The sequence below is a fragment of the Ogataea polymorpha genome (assembly GCF_001664045.1).
Source record: "Ogataea polymorpha strain NCYC 495 leu1.1 chromosome Unknown OGAPOscaffold_5, whole genome shotgun sequence".
Classification (NCBI taxonomy): domain Eukaryota; kingdom Fungi; phylum Ascomycota; class Pichiomycetes; order Pichiales; family Pichiaceae; genus Ogataea; species Ogataea polymorpha.
The window spans coordinates 1,017,426-1,037,060 of NW_017264702.1; the positions used below are offsets into that span (position 1 = coordinate 1,017,426).

Genomic DNA, 19,635 nt, shown 5'->3' on the forward strand with positions numbered 1-19,635 from the left:
ATTAGCATACTCACAACTAGCAAAAGTCACATCCCCATCTCGGCCTGGAGCTCTCTCAGCGCCTTCTCGTCCTCATCCTCCTCCTCTTCCTGCACCTTTCCGGTCGGAGCGTCTGGCAATTGCGACTTGACAGGCTCGGCCGGAGGCTTGATGGCCTGTTTGGTGTCTGTCATCTTATTATCAAGCTCCTCCTGCTGCAGAGCAGCTAGCTCCTCGTCAAGCTCATCCTCATCCACAAGATCGTTGCCCAATGGTCGGCTGATGGCATCGGAGATCTCCTCGCTGAGCTCGACCTGCTCTCTGATATCGTCCATTGTCTGGTCAACCTTGTCGACGTTGAAGTCGCCGTGCATCTGTTTCATCGCCTTGGCGCCCTGTTTCATCGCCTTCATCGTCTCCAGGTTCAGGTTCGCAGACTCTATCGCGTTGAGCTGCGTCTCCAGCGACTCCACCTGGTTCTCAATCTTGAGTATGTCTGCCTCGAGCTTCTTCTTCTTTTTCAAGGCCATTTTCGCCAGATTCTTGTTTGTCGTGATGTTCTTGCGCGCAATAGCATCCTGCTCCTGGACCTGCGTCTCTAGAAACGCTGACTTCTTGTTTAGCGTCGAAATATGCTCTCTAAGTTCCACAATCGCCTTCTTGGGAAGCTCTTTTTTCTGCTTCGCGTTGCCGCCAAAGAAGTATCCCCACATCGTTTACTGGCTGTCTCTGTCTGTGTGCGCGGTCTTAGGGTCCTATAACACAAGAAGCACTCGTTGGTGTCGCTCCCTGTTCTAGTCTGTTATCAAAAGCTGCAATAAAAATAAATACGGTGTACGGGTTACTTAAGATTATTCAGAAGCGTTGCGGCCGGCGAGTTGCTCGACGCCAGCGACGCCAGCAGATTCGACAGCACCTCCATATCATCTGTGGCGTTGTCCTCCCCCACGTCCCCACCTTGGCCCTTATCTTCGTCCTTCTCCTCAGAGTCTGCCGCTCGCAGCTGCTCCATGTCGTCTTTGCTCAGCTGTAGCGCCTCACGACAGAAGAACTCAAAGAAGTCGTCTTCGTCAATGTCCACTCCCTCCTGCCTGAAATAGTCTCGTATACGTGAGCTCTCGCTTCCATCTACCTCGTCGTCGTCTCCATCGCTCCCAGAGCCTGCTCCGGCCCAGTCTGTCTCTCTATTCATGAAATGCTTCACCTTCTCAACCATGTCCTCGTCATAGCGCTGGTTTTCCTCGTCCACCTGTTCCGGTTGCTCCCACTCTACACGCTTTTCTATCACGTTGTACCGCAAAAGCTCCTGCTGCAACGGGTCTTGCTCTATAGTTTCGTTGTGCTGCTTTAGAATGTCTTCGAAGTTAGCCTTGTCTATATTTTCATCCAGATCCTCCTCCTCAATCGCTCGATCGGCAATCTCGCCCATTCCGGCCGCCGTCTCGCCGTACTTCTGCAGATCCATGTGCACTATGGCGTTGACTCTAATATTTAATTTCACCAGTCTGGACGACCGCTGGCCGCCGAGTCGGAGCCCTAGAACGTGCACGGGCTCCAAAAAATGCGAGATGGCTGCTCCAGCAACGTACGCAGGCCGGCAAACAAGTCTGCGTGCCGTGTATTCCGAAACCAAGAGCGGTTCCATTTTGATGTGTTTCAGAGCTTCCTGCGGATAATTGGCAATCTTCTTGCGCACCAGCTCCTCTGTCACATCGCTGAGAACCTCCAAACGGTAGCTGGCAGACTGCAGAAACGCAAGGGCCTCCTCCAGGTCCAGGTTCCTGCCTTCACAGTACTCTTTCGGGATGCAGACCACGCGTCGCGTGTTGATCCAGATTCTGTTTGACGCACACTCTGGCTCCAGCCATCCAGGAACCTGATGGGCAGCCTCGATCAGCAAAAACTCGCGGTCCTGATCATATAGATGCAAGTAGATGTTTTCGCTCCTGGAGGTGAATTTGAACAGCAGACTTGCAACTACCCACAGATCGTCCATATTTTCGCCGTATTCCAGCTCTCCGTACAGAAAACAGTGTTTGTCGTGCACCAGCTCGTAGTTAGGAGGCCGAACATGCCACGGATAGTGGTCTATGTAGGGTCGGAGCTCTACGTCCAAGTAATGCTTGAGTTGGCCAAGTTCTGTCCTGATTTCGGCCTCGTTCTTGTAGACGCCGACGTAGAAAAGAGCAAAACACAGCGTCTCCGGTGCCAACAGCTCGTCTGACGCATAGGAGTAAACCTTGTGATAGTCCATAAATCACAGCCGTATATTTATTTTTTATCTAAATTAATTTTCCAACACTGTATTTCCGTCCACCAGGGCCCAGTCTATTCTGGCATCCTTGCCGTATTTGTCCTCGAGCCACGCGTTGCACTTGGTGAAATGGTGACAGTCAAAGAACCCGCGTGCGGCACTGAGCGGAGAGGGATGGACAGACTTCAGAAACAGGTTCAGACTCCAGTCGATCTTGCCGACATTGAACACGGTCTTCTGGGCAGGCGATCCCCACGCAACAATGGCCAGGCCCTTGCCGTTCCTGTTTCTGTGCTCAATCAGTTTCTTGATGACCTGCATGGTGAACTGTTCCCAGCCTTTTCCCGAGTGTGAGTTGGCGTTATGGGCGCGCACCGTGAGACAGGTATTGAGCATGAGGACTCCATTCTGGGCCCACTTGGTGAGGTCTCCTTTCTTGGGGATCTCGAAGTTCGGATACTCTTTTTTTAGACACTTGTAGATGTTTTTCAGAGAGGGTGGTGGCGGAGTCGGGTCTTGGACAGAGAACGCGAGACCGTGAGCCTGGTTGTAGTTGTGGTACGGGTCTTGGCCAAGAACAAGCACCTTGACGTTATTGACTGGCGTCAGACGCGTCCACGAATAGATATTCTCCTTAGGAGGGAAGATTGTCTGGGACTTCCATTCAGAGAGCAGGAACCTCTTAAGACCCAGGAAGTAGGGCTTGGTCAGTTCTTGGTGCAGGAGAGCAAGCCACGACGACTCCATGCTGGAGATCTCCAGCTCGAGCAGATCTTTTTGTTCCGCAGTCAGCGAGTTGATCCATTTCTGTTTATCGAAGGAGCTTGTGGTGGTCACCTGGAGAGTGATTTGTTTTTTGACCGAGTCCGTCTTTCCGACCACTTGTGCCTCAGACACCACGCTTTTGGCCACAGAGTCCGATTTCTGTCTTTTCACGGTGAAAAAGTCAGTGATTGTGCGTTTCTGCGCCATCTTGGGAGACACCTTGTTCATGATGATATATTCGCGTCGCGATTCTGGCAGTGCTCTCAGGATTTATTTTAGATTTACTGGGGGAATTTAATTTTGACACAAGAAAAGTCTCTTGTTCTTTTTTATCTTTGCTTCTGCACCGCAGCATTGGCACGTACGACCTGCCGCAGTGATTCTGTTTTGAAGAGCCAAGTAAAGGACACTATAAGGCGGTGACTTTTGCAATCGCCAATGAGTAATGCAACCAAGGGTAAGAGAGGCACCATAAACCAGCTGCTACGATCAGTGAAGAGCCAGGTGTTTGAAGACGAACTGAACCAAGAAAACGTGAGTAGCACAGGACTTGCCGCTGACTCAGCGCCTAGGAAACTGCTCAATTCGTGGGCCTTTTCTAAGACACAGCAACTGCAAACACGGTCGACATCGAACGCCTCGCTCAAATCGCTCAAGAGCGAGCCTGTGAGCCCGAAACTGGAGCCCGATTCGGGGTCAGTATGCAAGGATGCCGAGAATGAAGAAACCGAGCGACCCAAAGACACCAAATACCGTGCGCAATCGTGGTCGTTCTGGCCCAGAAATACTAGACCCATGGAGCAACCGACCCCGATAGAGACAGATGCTACGCTGTCTGAACCGGTGAGGCAGGAGCCAGCCGATTCACCAAAGAAGAAAAAACAGAAACTGTCGTCTGCAGCTAGCAGGCCCGATTTGGTGGTGCCGCAATTCGAGTCTCTGCCGTGTATTACACCGGGAAACTACGTTTATTCCGCCCTCAATAGTATAAAAACTCTGGCAGGGTACGATCCAGCGCCAATTGGCCATCTCAGCAGGAAAATCCGAGCAGCCAACTTCCGACGAGTGCTCATCATTGGTGTTCACGGATTCTTCCCGACCAAAATGATTCGCCCCCTTATTGGCGAGCCCACAGGGACGTCTGCACGATTTGCACAGGCGGCAGAAGATGCAATCAGCGCGTGGGCCCAAGAGCAGGGAATGAGCATCGAAACACAAAAGATAGCACTTGAAAAGGAAGGCAAGGTCTTTGACAGAGTGGAGTTTTTCTTTAAGGCAATGCAGAAGTGGCACGAAGAGGTGGAAAAGGCTGATTTCATCTATGTGTGTGCACACTCACAGGGCACTCCGGTAGCCATGATGCTGATTTCCAAGATGATAGAACATGGCCTAATTGCAGACAATAAACGCATAGCCATCTTAGGAATGGCAGGTATCAACATTGGTCCTTACTACGGAATGGACCAGTCGCTATTTATTAGGGCTTATTCGTCCATCGAGAATGAGTCCATGCTGGAGCTCTTTCAATTTCAGAATTTCCAGAGTTTGCAAAGCCGCAAATATCTAGAAAGTGTGCGCTATCTGATTGCTCACAATGTGAAGATCACCCTAGTGGGCTCTGTCAACGACCAGTTGGTTCCTCTTTACTCCTCCATCGGCTACCATGTCTCGCACCCCAACATATACAAGGCGGTCTACATTGACGGCAAGTCGAACACTCCGGACTTTGTTGCGCGCATAGTGAAGCTCTCGTGCATGCTACAGAACTTGGGGTACACGGATCACGGAGTGATTGCTGAAATGAGTCACGCCTTGGCAGGTCCACTTACTGGTGGTGGCCATTCTCGGATCTACAACAGCCCCGACGTATACAAGCTCGCACTCAACTTTGCGTTGAAAACAATGGACTCAAGCCTTGCCGTGAGACAGCCGGTCCGATTCCGAGAGCTCGACGTCTCGGAAGTAGGCAGCAACCCATTCACACTGCCGTGGTGCACAAGAGGCCTGTTTTTCGATGTCAAGAAGCGACTGAGCGACGGCGAGAAGGAGATCGACATGGTTTTCAAAGAATTCGATAATTGGAACCCAGAGTCCAAGGTTTTGAGGGACGTGAAATATCGTTTGAACGGGATCAAGGATAAACTATGACGGAGATGAGCGATTTTTTTGGATTATGTTTTGAATTAATTTTTTTTCCACTATATCTTGGATGTCCGACAAAACAGCGTCTCAGAAAGTGTCCACCGTTGGCGGGTTCATCGCTGGAGGACTCGCGGCCTGCGGAGCTGTGACGGTGACGAATCCGATCGAGCTGGTGAAAACCAGAATGCAGCTGGAAGGAGAGCTGTCCAGTGCAACCAACACCCCGAGAGTTTACAAAAATCCGTTCCAGGCTCTGGGGCTTATCTACAAAAACGAGGGTATCAGGGGGTGTCAGAAAGGTCTATTCTGCGCGTACATCTACCAACTTGGACTGAACGGATGTCGTCTCGGCCTTTACGAGCCGGTCAGAAACTTCATGAACTCCGTTGTCTTCCCGTCGAAGGACGCACATTCGGTCCAAAGCATACCGGTCAACGTCGCAGCCGGAGCGCTATCTGGTATAGCCGGAGCCATTGTCGGCTCACCTTTCTATCTCATCAAGACCCGGATGCAGTCTTACTCGCCTAGTATCAAGATTGGTGAGCAAACTCATTACACCTCCACGTGGAACGGACTTGTTTCGCAGTATAGACAAGGCGGATTGCTTGGACTTTTCAGAGGAGTGGATGCAGCCATCATCAGAACTGGTATGGGCTCCTCAGTTCAGCTGCCGATCTACAACTTTGCTAAGCACGAGTTGCTCAAGACAGGACTGATTGAGGAAGGCCCGCATCTTCATCTGCTTTCCAGTACAATCTCGGGTCTCGGAGTCGGTGTGGTGATGAACCCAGGAGACGTTATTCTCACCAGAGTCTACAACCAAAAGGGAAACAAGTACTCTGGTCCTATCGATTGTCTCATCAAGACGGTCAAAAGTGAGGGTATTGGAGCTCTATATAAAGGATTTGGAGCACAGTTGCTCAGAATTGCTCCTCACACCGTTCTCACGCTCACTTTCATGGAACAAACCATGAAGCTGACGCTCATGGTGGAATCGGGACTGTTTGTCTAAACTAATATAGAGACTCCATAAAATCTGTCATTGCGATTGTCCAAGCGCAGAATCATGATCCTGGTCTGTCTGGTCTGTCTGCTCCGCTTGTTCTCCCCAGCTCTGTGCACCTGCTTCGGTCCCAGACCCTGTCGTTGTGCTGGTAGACCCGCTAGCAGCATTGCACCAATACTTGTGGTACGTCCAAGCCTTGGACTGACACTCTTTGGAACAATACTTCGCACGCTTACATCGCCGGCACTTGGCAAACTGGCGAGGCTCGTCTTCCCACTTGCCACAGCCAAAGTATGCACACTGCCGTCTTCCCCCTTTGCTCTCGTCCTTTCTGTTGGAATTTCGCACAATCACAGAGGCCCAATAGGTAATGTCCTTAGAATGCAAATGCTTGACAGTAAACTTTTCGACAAGTGGAAATATGTTGACCCGTTTGATGGGACGGATGTTTGGGTCGATCGTCTGGGAATTGGGGAACATCAAAGATAAAGGCCCCATCTCGAAATCGTCCCACTCGTCGTAGTCCCATGTGGAAGCGTATTTGTCTTTTTTGCGTTTGTAGATCTGGTTGTTTCGGAGTCTCAGAATATTGTGTTCGCGATGCGCGTACCGTGAAATATTCAAAGCAAACTTTTCTAGCTTCGTCGCCTTCTCTATCCGATCCTGCTCGTTTATAAGTGAGTTGTAATCGCGTAACAGATGCGCGTATTTCGATTCGCACTTGCGGTCGCTGTATTTTTGCCTCTTTGACTTCGTCGAGCTAGAGCCCAGCGATATGTTCTCGGGGAACTGCTGGTGCGTCAGGCTCGAAGTCACGCCGAAATTATTTTCGTTTGGAATCACAAACTCATTTAGGTCGTTCGCCACCTCTTCATCCTCCGAACTGTCCTCGTCGTCGTAAATATCGTTCAGTAAATCGCCCGTTTCGTTCATGTCGCAATCAGTCTCCAAAGGAGGCGGTATATTGTAATTTCTAAGAGATAGCCCATTCACAATGTAGGTATCGACAAGTTTATATCTCAGATAAGTGTATTTGGAGATGAATGCCAGCACTTGCAACGACCAAATAACATCGTCCTCTTTCGGAATCAAGATCCCGTTTTCGAAATTGCGTGGAATGGACTGGTTGAATTTGTCCTCCGTGGCTCTGAAAAACGGAAGATCCGTAGAGGACATGTTTTCCCTCAGAATGTTCGAGATTTCAGGGCTGTTAACTAGCTGATTGGTGAATACCGCGTTCTTCGTCAGCTCACTGTAACTTGTCATGAGCTCTTGATTGATTTTCGAGATATCATCGGTAGTGTTGAGTCTATCGAGAAAATTGAGGAAAGTGAGGGACTTGGATATTTTGGAGTACTCCTCGTCAAGTTGGGCCTCTGCTTTGCCCAGACCCAAATCGCCTAAGGTTTTCTTTTTATGTTGCTCGTGTTTGTGGATTTCAGCCTCGGCCTCCATAACCGTTTGGTTCGCCTCCTCCACGAGGCGTCTCACATTCTGAAACACCTCGTTGATTTGATCGTTGTTGAAATCTTCGTACATTTCGTTGCTACGCTGCTGCTGCTGCGCCAGTTGCGACTCATCCGTGGCAGCAGTAAACGACGATGCGTTCGTTTGTAAGTCGTCGCCCACTTCAGAGGTACCTTCTGTGGCTGTAGTGTTCGCAGTGCTTGTAGTTCTAACGTTGAGATAGTTGTCCTTGTTGCTCTGCAAATGCGAATTCCACGCGGTCTTCTTCGAAATGACATAGTTGTCAAGGATCGTTGCGATTATAGGAATCATTCCAGCATCCACCACTTTCTTTCTGATTCTCTCATTGCCTCTGGTCCCCACCAGAACTAAACACTGGAAAGCAAGCACCCATTTCCATGCACTGATGCATTTTTCTTTCTCGGTCGTTGGACTTTGACATTCGTACAAGATATCGACCAATCTTTCCAGCCCTCCATCCTGGGACAACGCCTCGCGCACCTTCAATGAAGACGAGGCAAGGAACGTAAGATGGTTCAATGAGTTTACCAGAGGTTTGTCTTCGGTGCAATCCAGTGCTCGCCGGTCATACAAAGTGGATGTTATGGATACTGCTGCCTTGTTGGCTGTTACTGATTTGTTGTTGGAATCTCTCATCTAAGGATTAATGAGCAATGAGCGTGATTTCTCGTATTCTAAGGAGTAGTACGACACCTTGAGTAGTAGTTTTCTGTGTTGTCAAATATATTGTCAAGGGCGATTTATTCAGATATTTTGATAAAATGTTCAATTATTTTGACTCCCATTTGCCACTTCGAAAAAAAAAAAAGTCCCCCCACACAGTTGAAAATAAAAAATATATTCCAGACGATACATCTCTACACTAGCTAAACGATAAGGTATGATATTAGATTTGCCATCAAACCCATAGCTCTTTGCCAGCAGAAGCCATGAACTGGTTCAAATCGCTCACCTTATCGCTCCACACAATGAGCTTTTTCTTCATGGCTTCGATCTGATCCAACGTCATTGTTCTTGGCTGAATCCAAGAGATCTCAACCTCGGAGTTAACCTCGTTGATAAGCCCCTTCATCAGCTGTAAGCTGAAACATTTGATGAGCAAGTTCTCCACCTCGTTATAATTTTGCAGGAAAGGCACCTGTGCCATGATGGCGTCATACTTGAACGTTCGATTCTGTGTTGGGCTGTTGAAGATTAGCTTGGTCAGCGACATGATGCACATCTTCTGCTTGAGGAACCCGACATTGGAGGCAATCTCTGGGATCTGTCTGATCTCAGGGTTGCCAAGCACCTGCTCAAAAGCGGCCAGATCGCCAGAATTGAGCGCAATAATTAGCTGTTTCAACCAAGCAATATCCAGGTACTGGAAAATTTCGTGCATGATGATCTCTCCGAAATTGTAGATCTTGTCCCCGAGCAACGCACTTGCACAGATATCCTTGACAATTGCATGCTTGTTGGCAAGATCGTCGAGATTGTCGATACATGCTAAAAACAACAGAGAGTTGTAGTAAACCGCAGTGTAGTCGCCCTTGAGTTTCATAAGACTGGCATTTGTGAAGTAATAGCTGGCATTAATCCTGTTGTCCAAGGACCAATTGATCTTGTCGATTCTCTTTGAGCATTCGTCGATGATGGCCGATGCCTCGTCCACAAATCCCAGATTCAGCTTGACGCCTGCAATCTCGATTTCTAGGAAAAGCAGTGCCTGGATGATATCTATGTCGGCAATGTCGTCGTCATCGGTTTTTTTGATGTTCTTTCTGTTTCTAATGAGGTCTTTGAGATTGGTCAAGTATTCGAGGCGCTCTTTTAAGTCGCAATCCTGTAGCGATAGGAGCAGGAATTCTATCAGCTTGAGCTGGTTGATCTTGTCGTTGAATTTCAGCACAAAGTTCTCAAACAGCTTTAGTCTGATCGGCGTGCTATTTTCGTTCTTGTAAACGTTCTGTGACAACACCTCTGACAATTGGTACCACAATTTCCTCTCGTACAAGTCCTCGAGCTGGTACATAGCTCCCACAAGGTCAGAGTCTCCCGAAGGCTCGATTTGCTCTCGTAGTGTAGTCAAAACAGTTGAAGCATCCTCGTCGATTGGGTACATGTCTAATTATTTGCCACTAAGAAAATTGACTGGGAAAATTACTTAAAAAGTGTCTACAAAAAATTCAAATTCAAAAAAAAAATTATTTAAGCAATGTCTTTTGACCTGGAGTCCTTGGCTCCGTCGCTTATCAATCTGATTCGCTTATCTTCGGCCGTGAGTGCCAAGGATATTTCATTTTACAATAGTATAGATCCGACTGTGAAAAGTGAAAGCACCGCCCTGAACCAGCATCTCGTAGATCTTCTGAATGAGCTGCTTCCTAACGCATTTTCTATCACCAATGACCAGGACGGCCAGCTCCATGCCGACAAAGAGGAAGCAAATTGGAAAGTTGTGGGCAGTGTGCTGGATACACTGTTTGAAAGCGCCGAAATAGCGCTTGAGCAGGGCACGAAGAAGGAGCAGACCAACCAAACAAAGGACGAATTCACATATTTGGACGAAACTGACACTTCGGGAACCCACAAGAGCACTCCGCAGTCGCTAAAAATACAGAAGCCCCAGCTGCTCTTTAAAACCCCCGTGGACAACTTCGAGACGTCGCCTTTCAAACCGCTTATCAAAACAAAGCCCAACGCATTGATCCCGCTCCAGGAGAGTATGCAGCTGGTGCGTGCAGCTCCAGACGTGCCAGAGCACTACGAGAACCCATACTCTTACGAGATTATGAACCAGCCGTACCCAGATTGGATTCTGCAGCCACAAGAGTCGTTTGACTCGATTCCATGGAAAAAGAGCGAGGAGCCGACCTGGATAGATAATCCAGCACAGCTGGACGACCTGCTTGTTGAGCTGAGCAAATGTAAGGTTATTGCCGTTGATCTGGAGCACCACGACTACAGAACGTACCACGGAATCACCTGTCTGATGCAACTAACCACCGACACAAAGAAAGACTATTTGATTGACCCATTGAGCCCAGAGCTCAGACCGCATCTGGTGACTCTGAACGTCATTTTCACAGACCCAAACATCGTCAAAGTCTTCCATGGCGCATTTATGGACATAATCTGGCTCCAGAGGGACCTGGGGCTTTACGTTGTTTCGCTATTTGACACCTACCATGCCTCCAGAGAATTGGGGCTTGGCCGTCATTCATTGGCACATTTACTGGAGACGTATGTTAAATTTAAGACGTCGAAGAAATGGCAGCTGGCCGACTGGAGAATGCGCCCGCTGAACTCTGAAATGAAGAACTACGCAAAAGCAGACACACATTTTCTGATTGAGGTTTTCTACAAAATGCATAGCGACCTTGTGCAGAATCCGGACAAGCTAAAAAGGGTTTTGCACGAGTCGCGCAAGGTGTCGAACAGACGTTACGAGTACTCGACGTTCAAGCCAAGAAACGTCAAGTCGGCAAACGGATTTTCCAGCGGCGCAGAAGTCGTTGCTACTAACCAGTCTGTGCCGCAGCTTCCGGAGTTCAAGAATGGGCTTGTGTCAGTGCATAACCCGACAAACCTTCCGTGGAGCAATTTGGCGGACTCAAACTCTATTCCAATGGCCAAGAGACCTCTGCTGGAGGTGCTTTTCAAATGGCGGGACGAGCAGGCCCGGCGAGAGGACGAGTCGCCACGCTACATCATGTCTGATTTCATGCTTGTGTCGTTAGTGAACGCTTTTAGCCAGGACTCGGAGGTGGTCAGCAAGCGGACGGTGTTGGAGGTGATCAACTCGTCCTCGCGGTTCGGTGGGTCGCAGTTTGTGCGCTCGAAGTTGAAGGAGCTTGTTATGCTGATCCAGGACTGTTTGGAGGAGCTAAAGCAGATGGACACGGCGCTGTGGGACAGTATCTACGAAAAAAAGCCGGCGACGACGAAAGGCAACTCCAAGGACATTGAACTGGCGTTTGAGACTGTGAAGCAGAATTTTGAGGCGGCCAACAGGCCCGTCTACGACGGCGTTGTTATGGCCAAAGAGACCGACAACGGGGTGTTTTCGGTGCGGTACACTAGAAATGGGGGTGTGGATTTTATTGGTGCGGACGTGAAGCAGCACCGGCTGGAAAAGGCGCTGGAATATTTGAAGATTCAGCGAGACGTTACAATCGACGTTTCTGAGGAGCCTGTCGACGAGCAGCTGGAGCAGCCAGAAGAAGAGGAAGAAACAGAGACGCCTGAGCCCGAGAGTCGTCTGACGAGCGCGGCTGCCGACGAGATCATCACGCTGCGTAAGCACCAGCAACGGAGACGCAAGCAGGACGCCCCTGCAACCGAGAAGCTCGACACGTCGCAAAAGATCATGGTTTCGAAGCCGCAGCAGAAAAAGCGCAAGGTGTTTGAGCCGTACAAGAACGAGGGCGCCTTGACTGCTCCAAAGAAGAAGCGGCCAGTGACGAGCGGCCGCAACCTAATATTCAAGAAAAAATAGTATTAGCAAAAGAATCTATCTAGACTCCTTCAGAGACTCAGTCTGGCCGCTGAGCAGCGTGAACGTGTCTGCCTGCAGTTTGTCTCTGCCCTTGAGGAAGTCGAGTTCCATCACGAAGCAAAACTCGAGGATGTTGGCCTTGCACATCTGAACAAGCTGGCCGGCACCCTTGGCCGAGCCTCCGGTGGCCAGGATGTCGTCGACGATCACCACGTTCGATCCCTCTGGGATGGACTCGACCTGTATTTCGAAGAAGTCTTCGCCATACTCCTTAGTGTAGGCAGCTCTGTAGAGCTCTCCGGGCAATTTTCCCTTCTTTCTGATAGGCACAAAGCCTGCGTCGAGAGCCAGGGCAAGCGTTGGGCCGAAAAGGAAGCCTCTGGACTCCAGCCCGACGATGTAGTCGATGGTCTGGTTAGGGAAGCGGGCCTCCAGGTGCATCTTGAACGCTTTGATGAGCTTGTTGAAGAGAGCCGGGTTTCTGAAGATAGGAAGGAAGTCCTCGAACAGGATGCCCTCGGAGGGGAAGTTCGGGTACTGATGGAGCGCGGACTTGAGTTCTGCCGCGATTTCAGTAAGTTCTGAAGACATGTTGATAGATAGGGAAAAAAATTTAAAAAAAATTGGGTCGATGCACTGCCGGCAGCCTGGGCCGACCCTGCGCAGTTGCGAACTCGGGAAGCAGAAAAGTTGCGACACTGGCCTTTTGTAAGTTGTCACGGAGGTTTCCAGCACAATGGTGGGCCCTGAAGCGCAAACAAGGTCTTGTTCGGGTCAGCAATCTGTGAACCAGGCTTCCCTCTTATATATTTTCGACGCGACGATTTTGTTTCTCATGACAATTCTTTTTGTTTCGCTCATATCGAGAGATGTAAGTATTCACCACGCTGCGCTAACCAGAACCGACCCCTGTACATCCAGCCGTTTGTGGCAGGCAGTGCCGCGGACGAGTGCACCGCCAACGAGCTGCTCAAGTACAACTTCCTGTCGCACATGTCGCTGGACATCTTTGAGTCGCCGTTTGCACAGCCGGCCCCAGACCCAAACACGAAAAAAACCTATGTTCTGCTGTTTGTGCAGGACGGGGTGTATGTGTTTGGACACCAGACGAGCACGGGGCTGCGGATCGTCGTGGGGGCTACACGCGCGGAAAACGAGCTGCCGGATGAGGGTCTGAACGGGGTTTTTGCAGACATCCAGCGCGCATACCTCAAGCTGGTGTGCAACCCGTTCAGGACCATTGAGTCCGAAAACGAGGAGATCGACAACCCGCGGTTCGACCGCCAAATCAAGGAGGCCGTTGTTCGGTGGGAAAATCGTTCATTATCTACTTAAGCACCACGTTGGCACTGCGCAACGCTAAATACTGCTGATCAACGCCAGGAGCCATGTGTTTGACGATGTCGTAGCACTCCTTGTCGTAGTATCTGAGCTGGTTGTGTGGGGACTTGTAGTGCGTGGGCAGTCCTGTGATGTCACAATATGTCTTGGTGGGTCTGAGCGAGGGTGGCGCCGACAGCGACTGGTATGTCACGAGATTTGGGTCGTGAGCGTGCTGTTGCTTGAGCTGGACCCGTTTGGCCTCGTCGTTGAGGATCTGTCTTAGAAACCGATACCTGCGCTTCGCAGGCTTGTAGGAGGGCGACTTGAATGGCAGCGGCGAGTTGAGCCTGTCTGCAATTTCGACAATATTGGACATGGGCAAATATTTTGATTTAATTTAATTTTGACTCAGCTTTTTATTCCAACACTGCCGTCTCCGAGTTTTTGTACATATAGAATTGGGCGAAAATGACAAGGTCCTCGGCAATGGTGCCCAGCGAGCCCAACAGCCAGCTGCTGTTGAGCACGACGTAGTCCCAGTCCGAGCGGTAGAACAGGATCTGCAGGCCGTATGTGACGTTGCCCAGGGTCGACAACATGAAGAAGAGCAGACTCAGCCCGCGACACGATTTTTTGGTGTAGTTCTGGTATATCTGCGGCAGTCTGGCGCTCAAATACAGTGCGGCGCTCAAATACCCGCAGATCTGCGGGCCAATGGCCAGCTCGATGTCGGGCTGCTTTTTGGCGGGCGACGAGCACAGGTAGCCAATGATGCCAGCCACAAACACGGCGAGCAGCGGCAGCACGTATCTGACAAGCACAGAGTGGTTCTGTGGCTGGAGCACGATGTCCTCAATGGTGGACGACTTGCGTCGCGGCGTGTCTGTCAGCAGCGGGGTGCGTTCTGGCTGTCTCCTTTTGGGGTACACGTAGGTGTAGTAATAGTAGAATGCCAGCGTAAAGGCGTCTGCGACAGCAAACCACGCGGCCAGCAAAATCACCTGGGGCAGGAGTCCGGCCCACAGCGCGCCCGCGAGGTTGAGAATATCTCCGAGAGTCCAGAAGAGGAGGAATAGTGGACTGATGCCTTCGGCCGATTTCAGCCGCCACTGTTCAATCAGCTGCGGAAGAAGCAGCACCAGCCAGCACGCAAGTGAAATGGAGCCGGCAATACCTGAAAGTTGGGTGCGCAGCTGGGAAGGCGTCTCTGCGCCGGCCAGAAGAGAAAAGCTGGCAAGGTCCATTTAGATAAGTTAAATTGGGATTGAGGTGTGATATACATAAAAATGTGGTGGGAAAATTTTTTAGCCAGTTAATCAATCAATCGTTATGGTAAGTACGGCTAAAGACGGCGCTGATCTCTGAGATGCGGCCGGATCTTTGTAAACGTACCGAGAGATGGTGCGCGTCTCTTTTTTTTTGCTGAGTTTGCTCGACAAACTGTAGAGATTAGTGCTCGATGACCGATTTTCCTAGAGTATTAACCTCGATGACCCAGCCTTCGAAAAAAGTTGCTCCAGCGCCTTTAGCCAAACAGCAGAAAGCTGTCAAGACGTCTGTCTACGACGCGACACCTAGAAACTACGGAATCGGACAGAATGTCCAGCCAAAACGGGCCCTGAACCGGTTTGTGAAGTGGCCGCAGTACGTGAGACTGCAGAGACAGAAGAAGGTTCTGACTATGAGACTCAAGGTGCCGCCTGCTATCGCCCAGTTTTCCCACACTCTGGACCGAAACTCTGCCGTGGCATTGTTCAAGTTGCTGAACAAGTACAGACCAGAGACAAAGTCCGAGAAGAAGGAGAGACTGTCGATGGAGGCGGCCGCTATTGCGGAAGGCAACAAGAAGGAGGACGTTTTTTCCAAGCCGTTTGTTGTCAAGTACGGACTCAACCACGTTGTTTCATTGATTGAGAACAAGAAGGCCAAGCTGGTGCTCATTGCCAACGACGTGGATCCGGTCGAACTGGTGCTGTTTCTGCCTGCTCTGTGCAAAAAGATGGGTGTTCCATACGCCATCGTCAAGGGTAAGGCGCGTCTGGGTGCATTGGTGCATCAGAAGACCGCTGCTGCTGCTGCATTGGTGGATGTCAGACCCGAGGACGAGGCTACGTTTGCGAAGCTTGTTTCGACAGCGGACGCCAACTTCTCCGAGAAGTACGAGCAGGCTAGAAAACAGTGGGGTGGTGGCGTCATGGGCGCCAAAACCACCGCTAAACTGGCCAAGAGAAGTAGAGCCCAGGCGCAGTAGCCTGGCCATATAGACCTGTGTACTTTCCAAAAACCGTGTGACTGCGAAAAATCTACACCTGCCACCTACAAGTGGTATATTGCAAGCTTGTAAAAAATATTCACCAACTTATTATTCACCATGGCTAAGTCAAAGAACCACACCGCCCACAACCAGACCAGAAAGGCCCACAGAAACGGTATCAAGAAGCCAAAGACCCACAGATACCCTTCTTTGAAGGGTGTGGACTCTAAATTCAGAAGAAACCACAGATACGCTTTGCACGGAACTGCTAAGGCCTTGGCTGCTCAGAAGAAGAACTAGGCAATGATATAGTTAATAAGAAGTGGATTGAATAGTGCGTTGCACGTGTAGAACAACAGAGGTATTGCGTAGGACGGTATACGGCCGTACCAAATGTACTTATGTAAAACACTTATCTGTAGATGATTACTCTGCTATTTCCCAGTACTTAGTCGTCGTTCTTGTCCTTCGAACCTCTCAGCAAACCAGTTCTTCTGGCAGCAATCAAACCGGCCTTTTGACCAGGAACAGCACCTCTCGAGATCGTAGAAGCCTTACCAATGTGTTGATGGTTACCACCACCGTGAGGGTGATCAACAGGGTTCATGGCCACACCTCTGGTCTTTGGCCAGGAGTTTCTCTTGACCTTGTATTTGTGGAAAGCTCTACCGGCCTTGAGCAATGGCTTGTCGATTCTTCCTCCACCAGCAATCACACCAATGACACCTCTAGCGTCAGAAGACAGAACCTTCTTGGCTCCAGATGGCAGCTTAACTCTGGTCTTGTTCTCATCTGGGTTGTGACCAATGACAATGACGTAGTTTCCAGAGGTTCTTCCGAGAGCACCTCTGTCGCCAACCTTCTCCTCCACGTTGGAAACGATGGTACCTTCTGGCAGGGCTCCCAATGGCAACACGTTACCGATGTTCAAGGAAGCCTTTTGACCAGCATAGATGAACTGTCCGGTATACACACCCTCGTTGGCAATGAAGGTCTCCTCTCTGAGCTTGTACTTGTATGGGTCTCTGAAGACAACCTTTGCCAATGGAGCTCCACGGCCAGGATCGTGCAAGATTTGCTTCACAACACCTCTGATGTATCCGTGCTTTTCGGCGTAGTCCAAGGTTCTCAGCTTGGCAGCACCCTTTCTGAGTCTGGTGTGCGAAGTGAAGATGGAGCCGGCACCCTTTCTCTGGTTTCTGATAACTCTACCCATGTTGATTGGAAATAAAATTTTTCAGACCTGAAAATGTAAAGGTGAGAGGGAGGGAGCAAATTTGTTCACGTGATTTGGATCAAGGGCAGCGGCCCTTTGGTTTTGGTGGACGAGGTTTTTTTTCCACCGACGCGACGAACGACGTACAGTACAACTCGCGCGCACAGGGACTTATGCCAGACCATTCATTTTCCATCAATTTTCGAAAACAAACTAAAGACTCATACGCTGAACAGGTATGTATACCGGAACGGGGCTCGCACGGGTAATCTGCGGGCACAAATTATGATGTCAAGGGAGGTACATTGACATTGGTTCCTCGATCTATATGCTCAGCTCGTCAATTTTGATGAGACCACCAGAAGAAAACCATGGTCATTGACTCTGGACCACCACCACCTTTGATCCACAACTCTCGAGCAAGGCCTCCCAATCATTGTTCCACAAAATAGACCCTTTACTTCTTCCCCGCTATGCCGACAACTCTGCATGGCCCCAGATCCCGATGTCGCCTTCCCCCCACCCCATCGCAAACCCCAATCCCACCAATACTAACTCCTACAGATGTCCGAAATCGCTACCTCCTCCCCATCCACATCCCTGGTCAACGCCAAGTGGGATGTGGTCATCTCGAACGGAATTGTCAAGTCTGGTCTCGGCTTCGGAGCCGGCGTGCTCGCGTCCGTTCTCTTTTTCAGAAGAAGAGCATTTCCAGTGTGGCTTGGCCTCGGGTTCGGTCTTGGAAGAGCCTACTCAGAGGGAGATTCCATATTCAGAGAAGCCGGTATTAGAGAAGTGAAGGCTTAGGTAGATAGATGTACAATACACCCGTACACCATGCGATTTCTTGCCGCTCTTTTTGACTTTTCCCTGACTCCTCGGTGCAAGGTGTCGATCCCTGTAGCTGACCTGTAAATCTCCGCACACCGTTTGACTCTGGCTGCATGAAACAATGCCGACCTGTCACGGCTGCTCGGCCCAAGTCAAATATCCTGCAGACGGCTCTATCTTATCGATATGGAGTGCAGACAGCATCAAATCGGGCCTAAATGGCCTATATAATCTCACGAGCTGTCATACTTCGAGCCTACAACTGCTATTAGTCATAGCCAGGCTGACGCTCGAGGACCGTCCAATGAACGTTCGTGGAATTTTCTACCCGTCTCGGTCATGCACGACCCGCAACACCCGAATTTCGGCCTCTGCTGGCGCTCGCTGTAGGCGCTCCAGCAACACGGGCCCAGTCCGAGCGCTTCTACGACATTTTCGAGCCCACCCTGAGCTCTGTCCAGATGCTCTCGCCCGTTCCTGAGCCAGATCTCGGCGATCTTATCGCCAACCGTTTTGGTGTGTACACGACCTCCCAAAAAGTTTTCGTGCGTTGTGACAAGTATATAGGGGCGGGCAGATCGCCTGTTGGCATAGACATGACTGTTGGCGAAAATTACCCGACACACAACGAGTTCAGATCCGATACCTTCACAGTGCCGACTGCGACGATGCTGCAGGCGGCAACCGCGTGCTCTGTTGGAGACTCTGTCTACAAAGAAGACGAGGATACCTTGGCACTAGAGGCCAAGGTTGCGCATATGGCGGGCAAGGAAGCCGCTCTTTTCTGCTGCTCGGGCACGATGTCCAACCAGATCGCGCTTCGGGCACATTTGCACCAGCCTCCGCACCGGATACTGTGCGATTACAGAGGCCATGTGTATGCGCACGAGGCTGGTGGGCTGGCGACTCTGTCGCAAGCGATGGTGACCCCGGTTATACCAGCGAACGGGTTATACCTGACTTTGGACGATATTTTGGAAAACTACATCCCGGACGACGGTGACATTCACATGGCTCCGACCAAAGTGGTCTCGCTCGAAAATACATTGCACGGGATAATCATGCCCCTGGACAACATCCGCGAGATCTCGGAGTGGTGTCGCGCGAATGGTGTGAAACTGCATCTGGACGGTGCGCGGTTATGGAATGCCAGCGCCGCGACCGGCATAAGCATTGGCGACTACTGTCAATACTTTGACTCGGTCTCGCTGTGTCTATCTAAGGGTCTGGGTGCTCCCGTTGGGTCGATGTTGGTTGGCGAGCGCGACTTCATTGAGAAGGCCAATCATTTTAAGAAGCAGAACGGAGGAGGAATCAGACAGGCGGGAATACTGACGAGGATGGCCAGCATTGCGATCGACGAGAATTTTGCCAAGCTGCGGATAGGCCACCAGTTTGCACGAGACGTTGCGCAGTTCTGCGAGGCAAACGGCATAGCATTGGAGTCGCCGGCTGACACGAATTTTGTGTTTCTGGACCCGAAGAAATTCAGGATCGACCCTGACGTGCTCGCGTCGCTGTCTGAAAAATACGGCCTTAAAGTTATGGGTTATAGATTGGCCTTCCACTTCCAGAACTCGCGCGAGGCAGTCGATCAGCTCAAGGAGATGCTCAAGGAGGCGTATGAATACGCCCAGACGCATCCGTACGTGGCCAAGGGCGCCGTGCGCATATATAGAGCGGATAAGTCAAAGTAGCATAATGAACGCTAATTTAACTCGATAAAAATAAAAAAATAAAAAAAATATTTTTATTTTTTTCATGCTTGTCCTTGTCGTGCTAGCGCTTTTGGGTTTCTTATGGCTCCTGAACCGGCTGCTAGTCTTGCTGTCGGTGCCGCTGGACCGCTCGATCAAATACCTCAATGTCTCGATCCCGCCGGTGCCGCTCATCTCCA

At 50.3% G+C, this 19,635-nt stretch overlaps 17 protein-coding genes across 17 annotated transcripts; 8 read left to right on the plus strand and 9 right to left on the minus strand.

The window, feature by feature from the left end:
* Window positions 1–26: 26 nt before the first annotated feature.
* OGAPODRAFT_13973 (uncharacterized protein) lies at window positions 27–692 on the minus strand (the record flags this gene model as incomplete). Its single annotated transcript, XM_018353393.1, has 1 exon — window positions 27–692. The coding sequence occupies one exon, from the start codon at window positions 690–692 to the stop codon at window positions 27–29; it is 666 nt and encodes a 221-aa protein (XP_018210151.1).
* A 128-nt stretch (window positions 693–820) lies between these two features.
* On the minus strand, window positions 821–2,233 carry OGAPODRAFT_95012 (uncharacterized protein; the record flags this gene model as incomplete). The annotated part of the gene is made up of 1 exon (XM_018357669.1): window positions 821–2,233. The coding sequence occupies one exon, from the start codon at window positions 2,231–2,233 to the stop codon at window positions 821–823; it is 1,413 nt and encodes a 470-aa protein (XP_018210152.1).
* A 10-nt stretch (window positions 2,234–2,243) lies between these two features.
* OGAPODRAFT_16977 (uncharacterized protein) lies at window positions 2,244–3,225 on the minus strand. Its single transcript, XM_018354793.1, has one exon. The coding sequence runs from the start codon at window positions 3,203–3,205 to the stop codon at window positions 2,267–2,269; it is 939 nt and encodes a 312-aa protein (XP_018210153.1). The 5' UTR covers window positions 3,206–3,225; the 3' UTR covers window positions 2,244–2,266.
* A 202-nt stretch (window positions 3,226–3,427) lies between these two features.
* Window positions 3,428–8,355, minus strand: OGAPODRAFT_16978 (uncharacterized protein). Its single transcript, XM_018354794.1, has one exon. It carries the CDS (start codon window positions 8,268–8,270, stop codon window positions 6,180–6,182), a length of 2,091 nt encoding a protein of 696 aa, XP_018210154.1. The 5' UTR covers window positions 8,271–8,355; the 3' UTR covers window positions 3,428–6,179.
* Window positions 3,794–5,146, plus strand: OGAPODRAFT_50017 (uncharacterized protein; the record flags this gene model as incomplete). Its single annotated transcript, XM_018355649.1, has 1 exon — window positions 3,794–5,146. One exon carries the CDS (start codon window positions 3,794–3,796, stop codon window positions 5,144–5,146), a length of 1,353 nt encoding a protein of 450 aa, XP_018210155.1.
* OGAPODRAFT_24938 (uncharacterized protein) lies at window positions 5,208–6,152 on the plus strand (the record flags this gene model as incomplete). The annotated part of the gene is made up of 1 exon (XM_018355288.1): window positions 5,208–6,152. The coding sequence occupies one exon, from the start codon at window positions 5,208–5,210 to the stop codon at window positions 6,150–6,152; it is 945 nt and encodes a 314-aa protein (XP_018210156.1).
* Window positions 8,356–8,487: 132 nt separating the features above from the next.
* Window positions 8,488–9,745, minus strand: OGAPODRAFT_16979 (uncharacterized protein). Its single transcript, XM_018354795.1, has one exon. It carries the CDS (start codon window positions 9,736–9,738, stop codon window positions 8,533–8,535), a length of 1,206 nt encoding a protein of 401 aa, XP_018210157.1. The 5' UTR covers window positions 9,739–9,745; the 3' UTR covers window positions 8,488–8,532.
* Window positions 9,746–9,946: 201 nt separating this feature from the next.
* On the plus strand, window positions 9,947–12,062 carry OGAPODRAFT_16980 (uncharacterized protein; the record flags this gene model as incomplete). Its single annotated transcript, XM_018354796.1, has 1 exon — window positions 9,947–12,062. A coding segment is annotated over exon 1 (1,711 nt), but the record flags the coding sequence as incomplete, so codon positions are not given.
* Window positions 12,063–12,129: 67 nt separating this feature from the next.
* On the minus strand, window positions 12,130–14,669 carry OGAPODRAFT_83150 (uncharacterized protein; the record flags this gene model as incomplete). Its single annotated transcript, XM_018356679.1, has 1 exon — window positions 12,130–14,669. The coding sequence occupies exon 1, from the start codon at window positions 12,703–12,705 to the stop codon at window positions 12,130–12,132; it is 576 nt and encodes a 191-aa protein (XP_018210159.1). The 5' UTR covers window positions 12,706–14,669.
* OGAPODRAFT_77383 (uncharacterized protein) lies at window positions 12,134–14,681 on the minus strand (the record flags this gene model as incomplete). The annotated part of the gene is made up of 1 exon (XM_018356322.1): window positions 12,134–14,681. The coding sequence occupies one exon, from the start codon at window positions 14,679–14,681 to the stop codon at window positions 13,854–13,856; it is 828 nt and encodes a 275-aa protein (XP_018210160.1). The 3' UTR covers window positions 12,134–13,853.
* Window positions 12,950–13,449, plus strand: OGAPODRAFT_9453 (uncharacterized protein; the record flags this gene model as incomplete). Its single annotated transcript, XM_018357553.1, has 2 exons — window positions 12,950–12,985; window positions 13,036–13,449. The coding sequence occupies 2 exons, from the start codon at window positions 12,950–12,952 to the stop codon at window positions 13,447–13,449; spliced, it is 450 nt and encodes a 149-aa protein (XP_018210161.1).
* On the minus strand, window positions 13,442–13,774 carry OGAPODRAFT_38324 (uncharacterized protein; the record flags this gene model as incomplete). Its single annotated transcript, XM_018355357.2, has 1 exon — window positions 13,442–13,774. A coding segment is annotated over one exon (333 nt), but the record flags the coding sequence as incomplete, so codon positions are not given.
* A 62-nt stretch (window positions 14,682–14,743) lies between the features above and the next one.
* OGAPODRAFT_16982 (uncharacterized protein) lies at window positions 14,744–15,734 on the plus strand. Its single transcript, XM_018354797.1, has one exon. The coding sequence runs from the start codon at window positions 14,897–14,899 to the stop codon at window positions 15,686–15,688; it is 792 nt and encodes a 263-aa protein (XP_018210163.1). The 5' UTR covers window positions 14,744–14,896; the 3' UTR covers window positions 15,689–15,734.
* A 74-nt stretch (window positions 15,735–15,808) lies between these two features.
* On the plus strand, window positions 15,809–16,021 carry OGAPODRAFT_83152 (60S ribosomal protein L29; the record flags this gene model as incomplete). Its single annotated transcript, XM_018356680.1, has 1 exon — window positions 15,809–16,021. One exon carries the CDS (start codon window positions 15,809–15,811, stop codon window positions 15,989–15,991), a length of 183 nt encoding a protein of 60 aa, XP_018210164.1. The 3' UTR covers window positions 15,992–16,021.
* An 80-nt stretch (window positions 16,022–16,101) lies between these two features.
* OGAPODRAFT_89507 (60S large subunit ribosomal protein L2A) lies at window positions 16,102–16,907 on the minus strand (the record flags this gene model as incomplete). Its single annotated transcript, XM_018356935.1, has 1 exon — window positions 16,102–16,907. One exon carries the CDS (start codon window positions 16,905–16,907, stop codon window positions 16,140–16,142), a length of 768 nt encoding a protein of 255 aa, XP_018210165.1. The 3' UTR covers window positions 16,102–16,139.
* A 564-nt stretch (window positions 16,908–17,471) lies between these two features.
* Window positions 17,472–17,714, plus strand: OGAPODRAFT_49742 (uncharacterized protein; the record flags this gene model as incomplete). The annotated part of the gene is made up of 1 exon (XM_018355637.1): window positions 17,472–17,714. One exon carries the CDS (start codon window positions 17,472–17,474, stop codon window positions 17,712–17,714), a length of 243 nt encoding a protein of 80 aa, XP_018210166.1.
* A 632-nt stretch (window positions 17,715–18,346) lies between these two features.
* OGAPODRAFT_16983 (uncharacterized protein) lies at window positions 18,347–19,456 on the plus strand. The gene has a single exon (XM_018354798.1). The coding sequence runs from the start codon at window positions 18,407–18,409 to the stop codon at window positions 19,433–19,435; it is 1,029 nt and encodes a 342-aa protein (XP_018210167.1). The 5' UTR covers window positions 18,347–18,406; the 3' UTR covers window positions 19,436–19,456.
* The last annotated feature ends 179 nt before the right edge of the window (window positions 19,457–19,635 follow it).

Coding starts and splice junctions, on each gene's coding strand:
- OGAPODRAFT_16977 (XM_018354793.1), bottom strand. CDS start 3,205: ATGGCGCAGAAACGCACAATCACTGACTTTTTCACCGTGAAAAGACAG.
- OGAPODRAFT_16978 (XM_018354794.1), bottom strand. CDS start 8,270: ATGAGAGATTCCAACAACAAATCAGTAACAGCCAACAAGGCAGCAGTA.
- OGAPODRAFT_16979 (XM_018354795.1), bottom strand. CDS start 9,738: ATGTACCCAATCGACGAGGATGCTTCAACTGTTTTGACTACACTACGA.
- OGAPODRAFT_16982 (XM_018354797.1), top strand. CDS start 14,897: ATGACCGATTTTCCTAGAGTATTAACCTCGATGACCCAGCCTTCGAAA.
- OGAPODRAFT_16983 (XM_018354798.1), top strand. CDS start 18,407: ATGCTGCAGGCGGCAACCGCGTGCTCTGTTGGAGACTCTGTCTACAAA.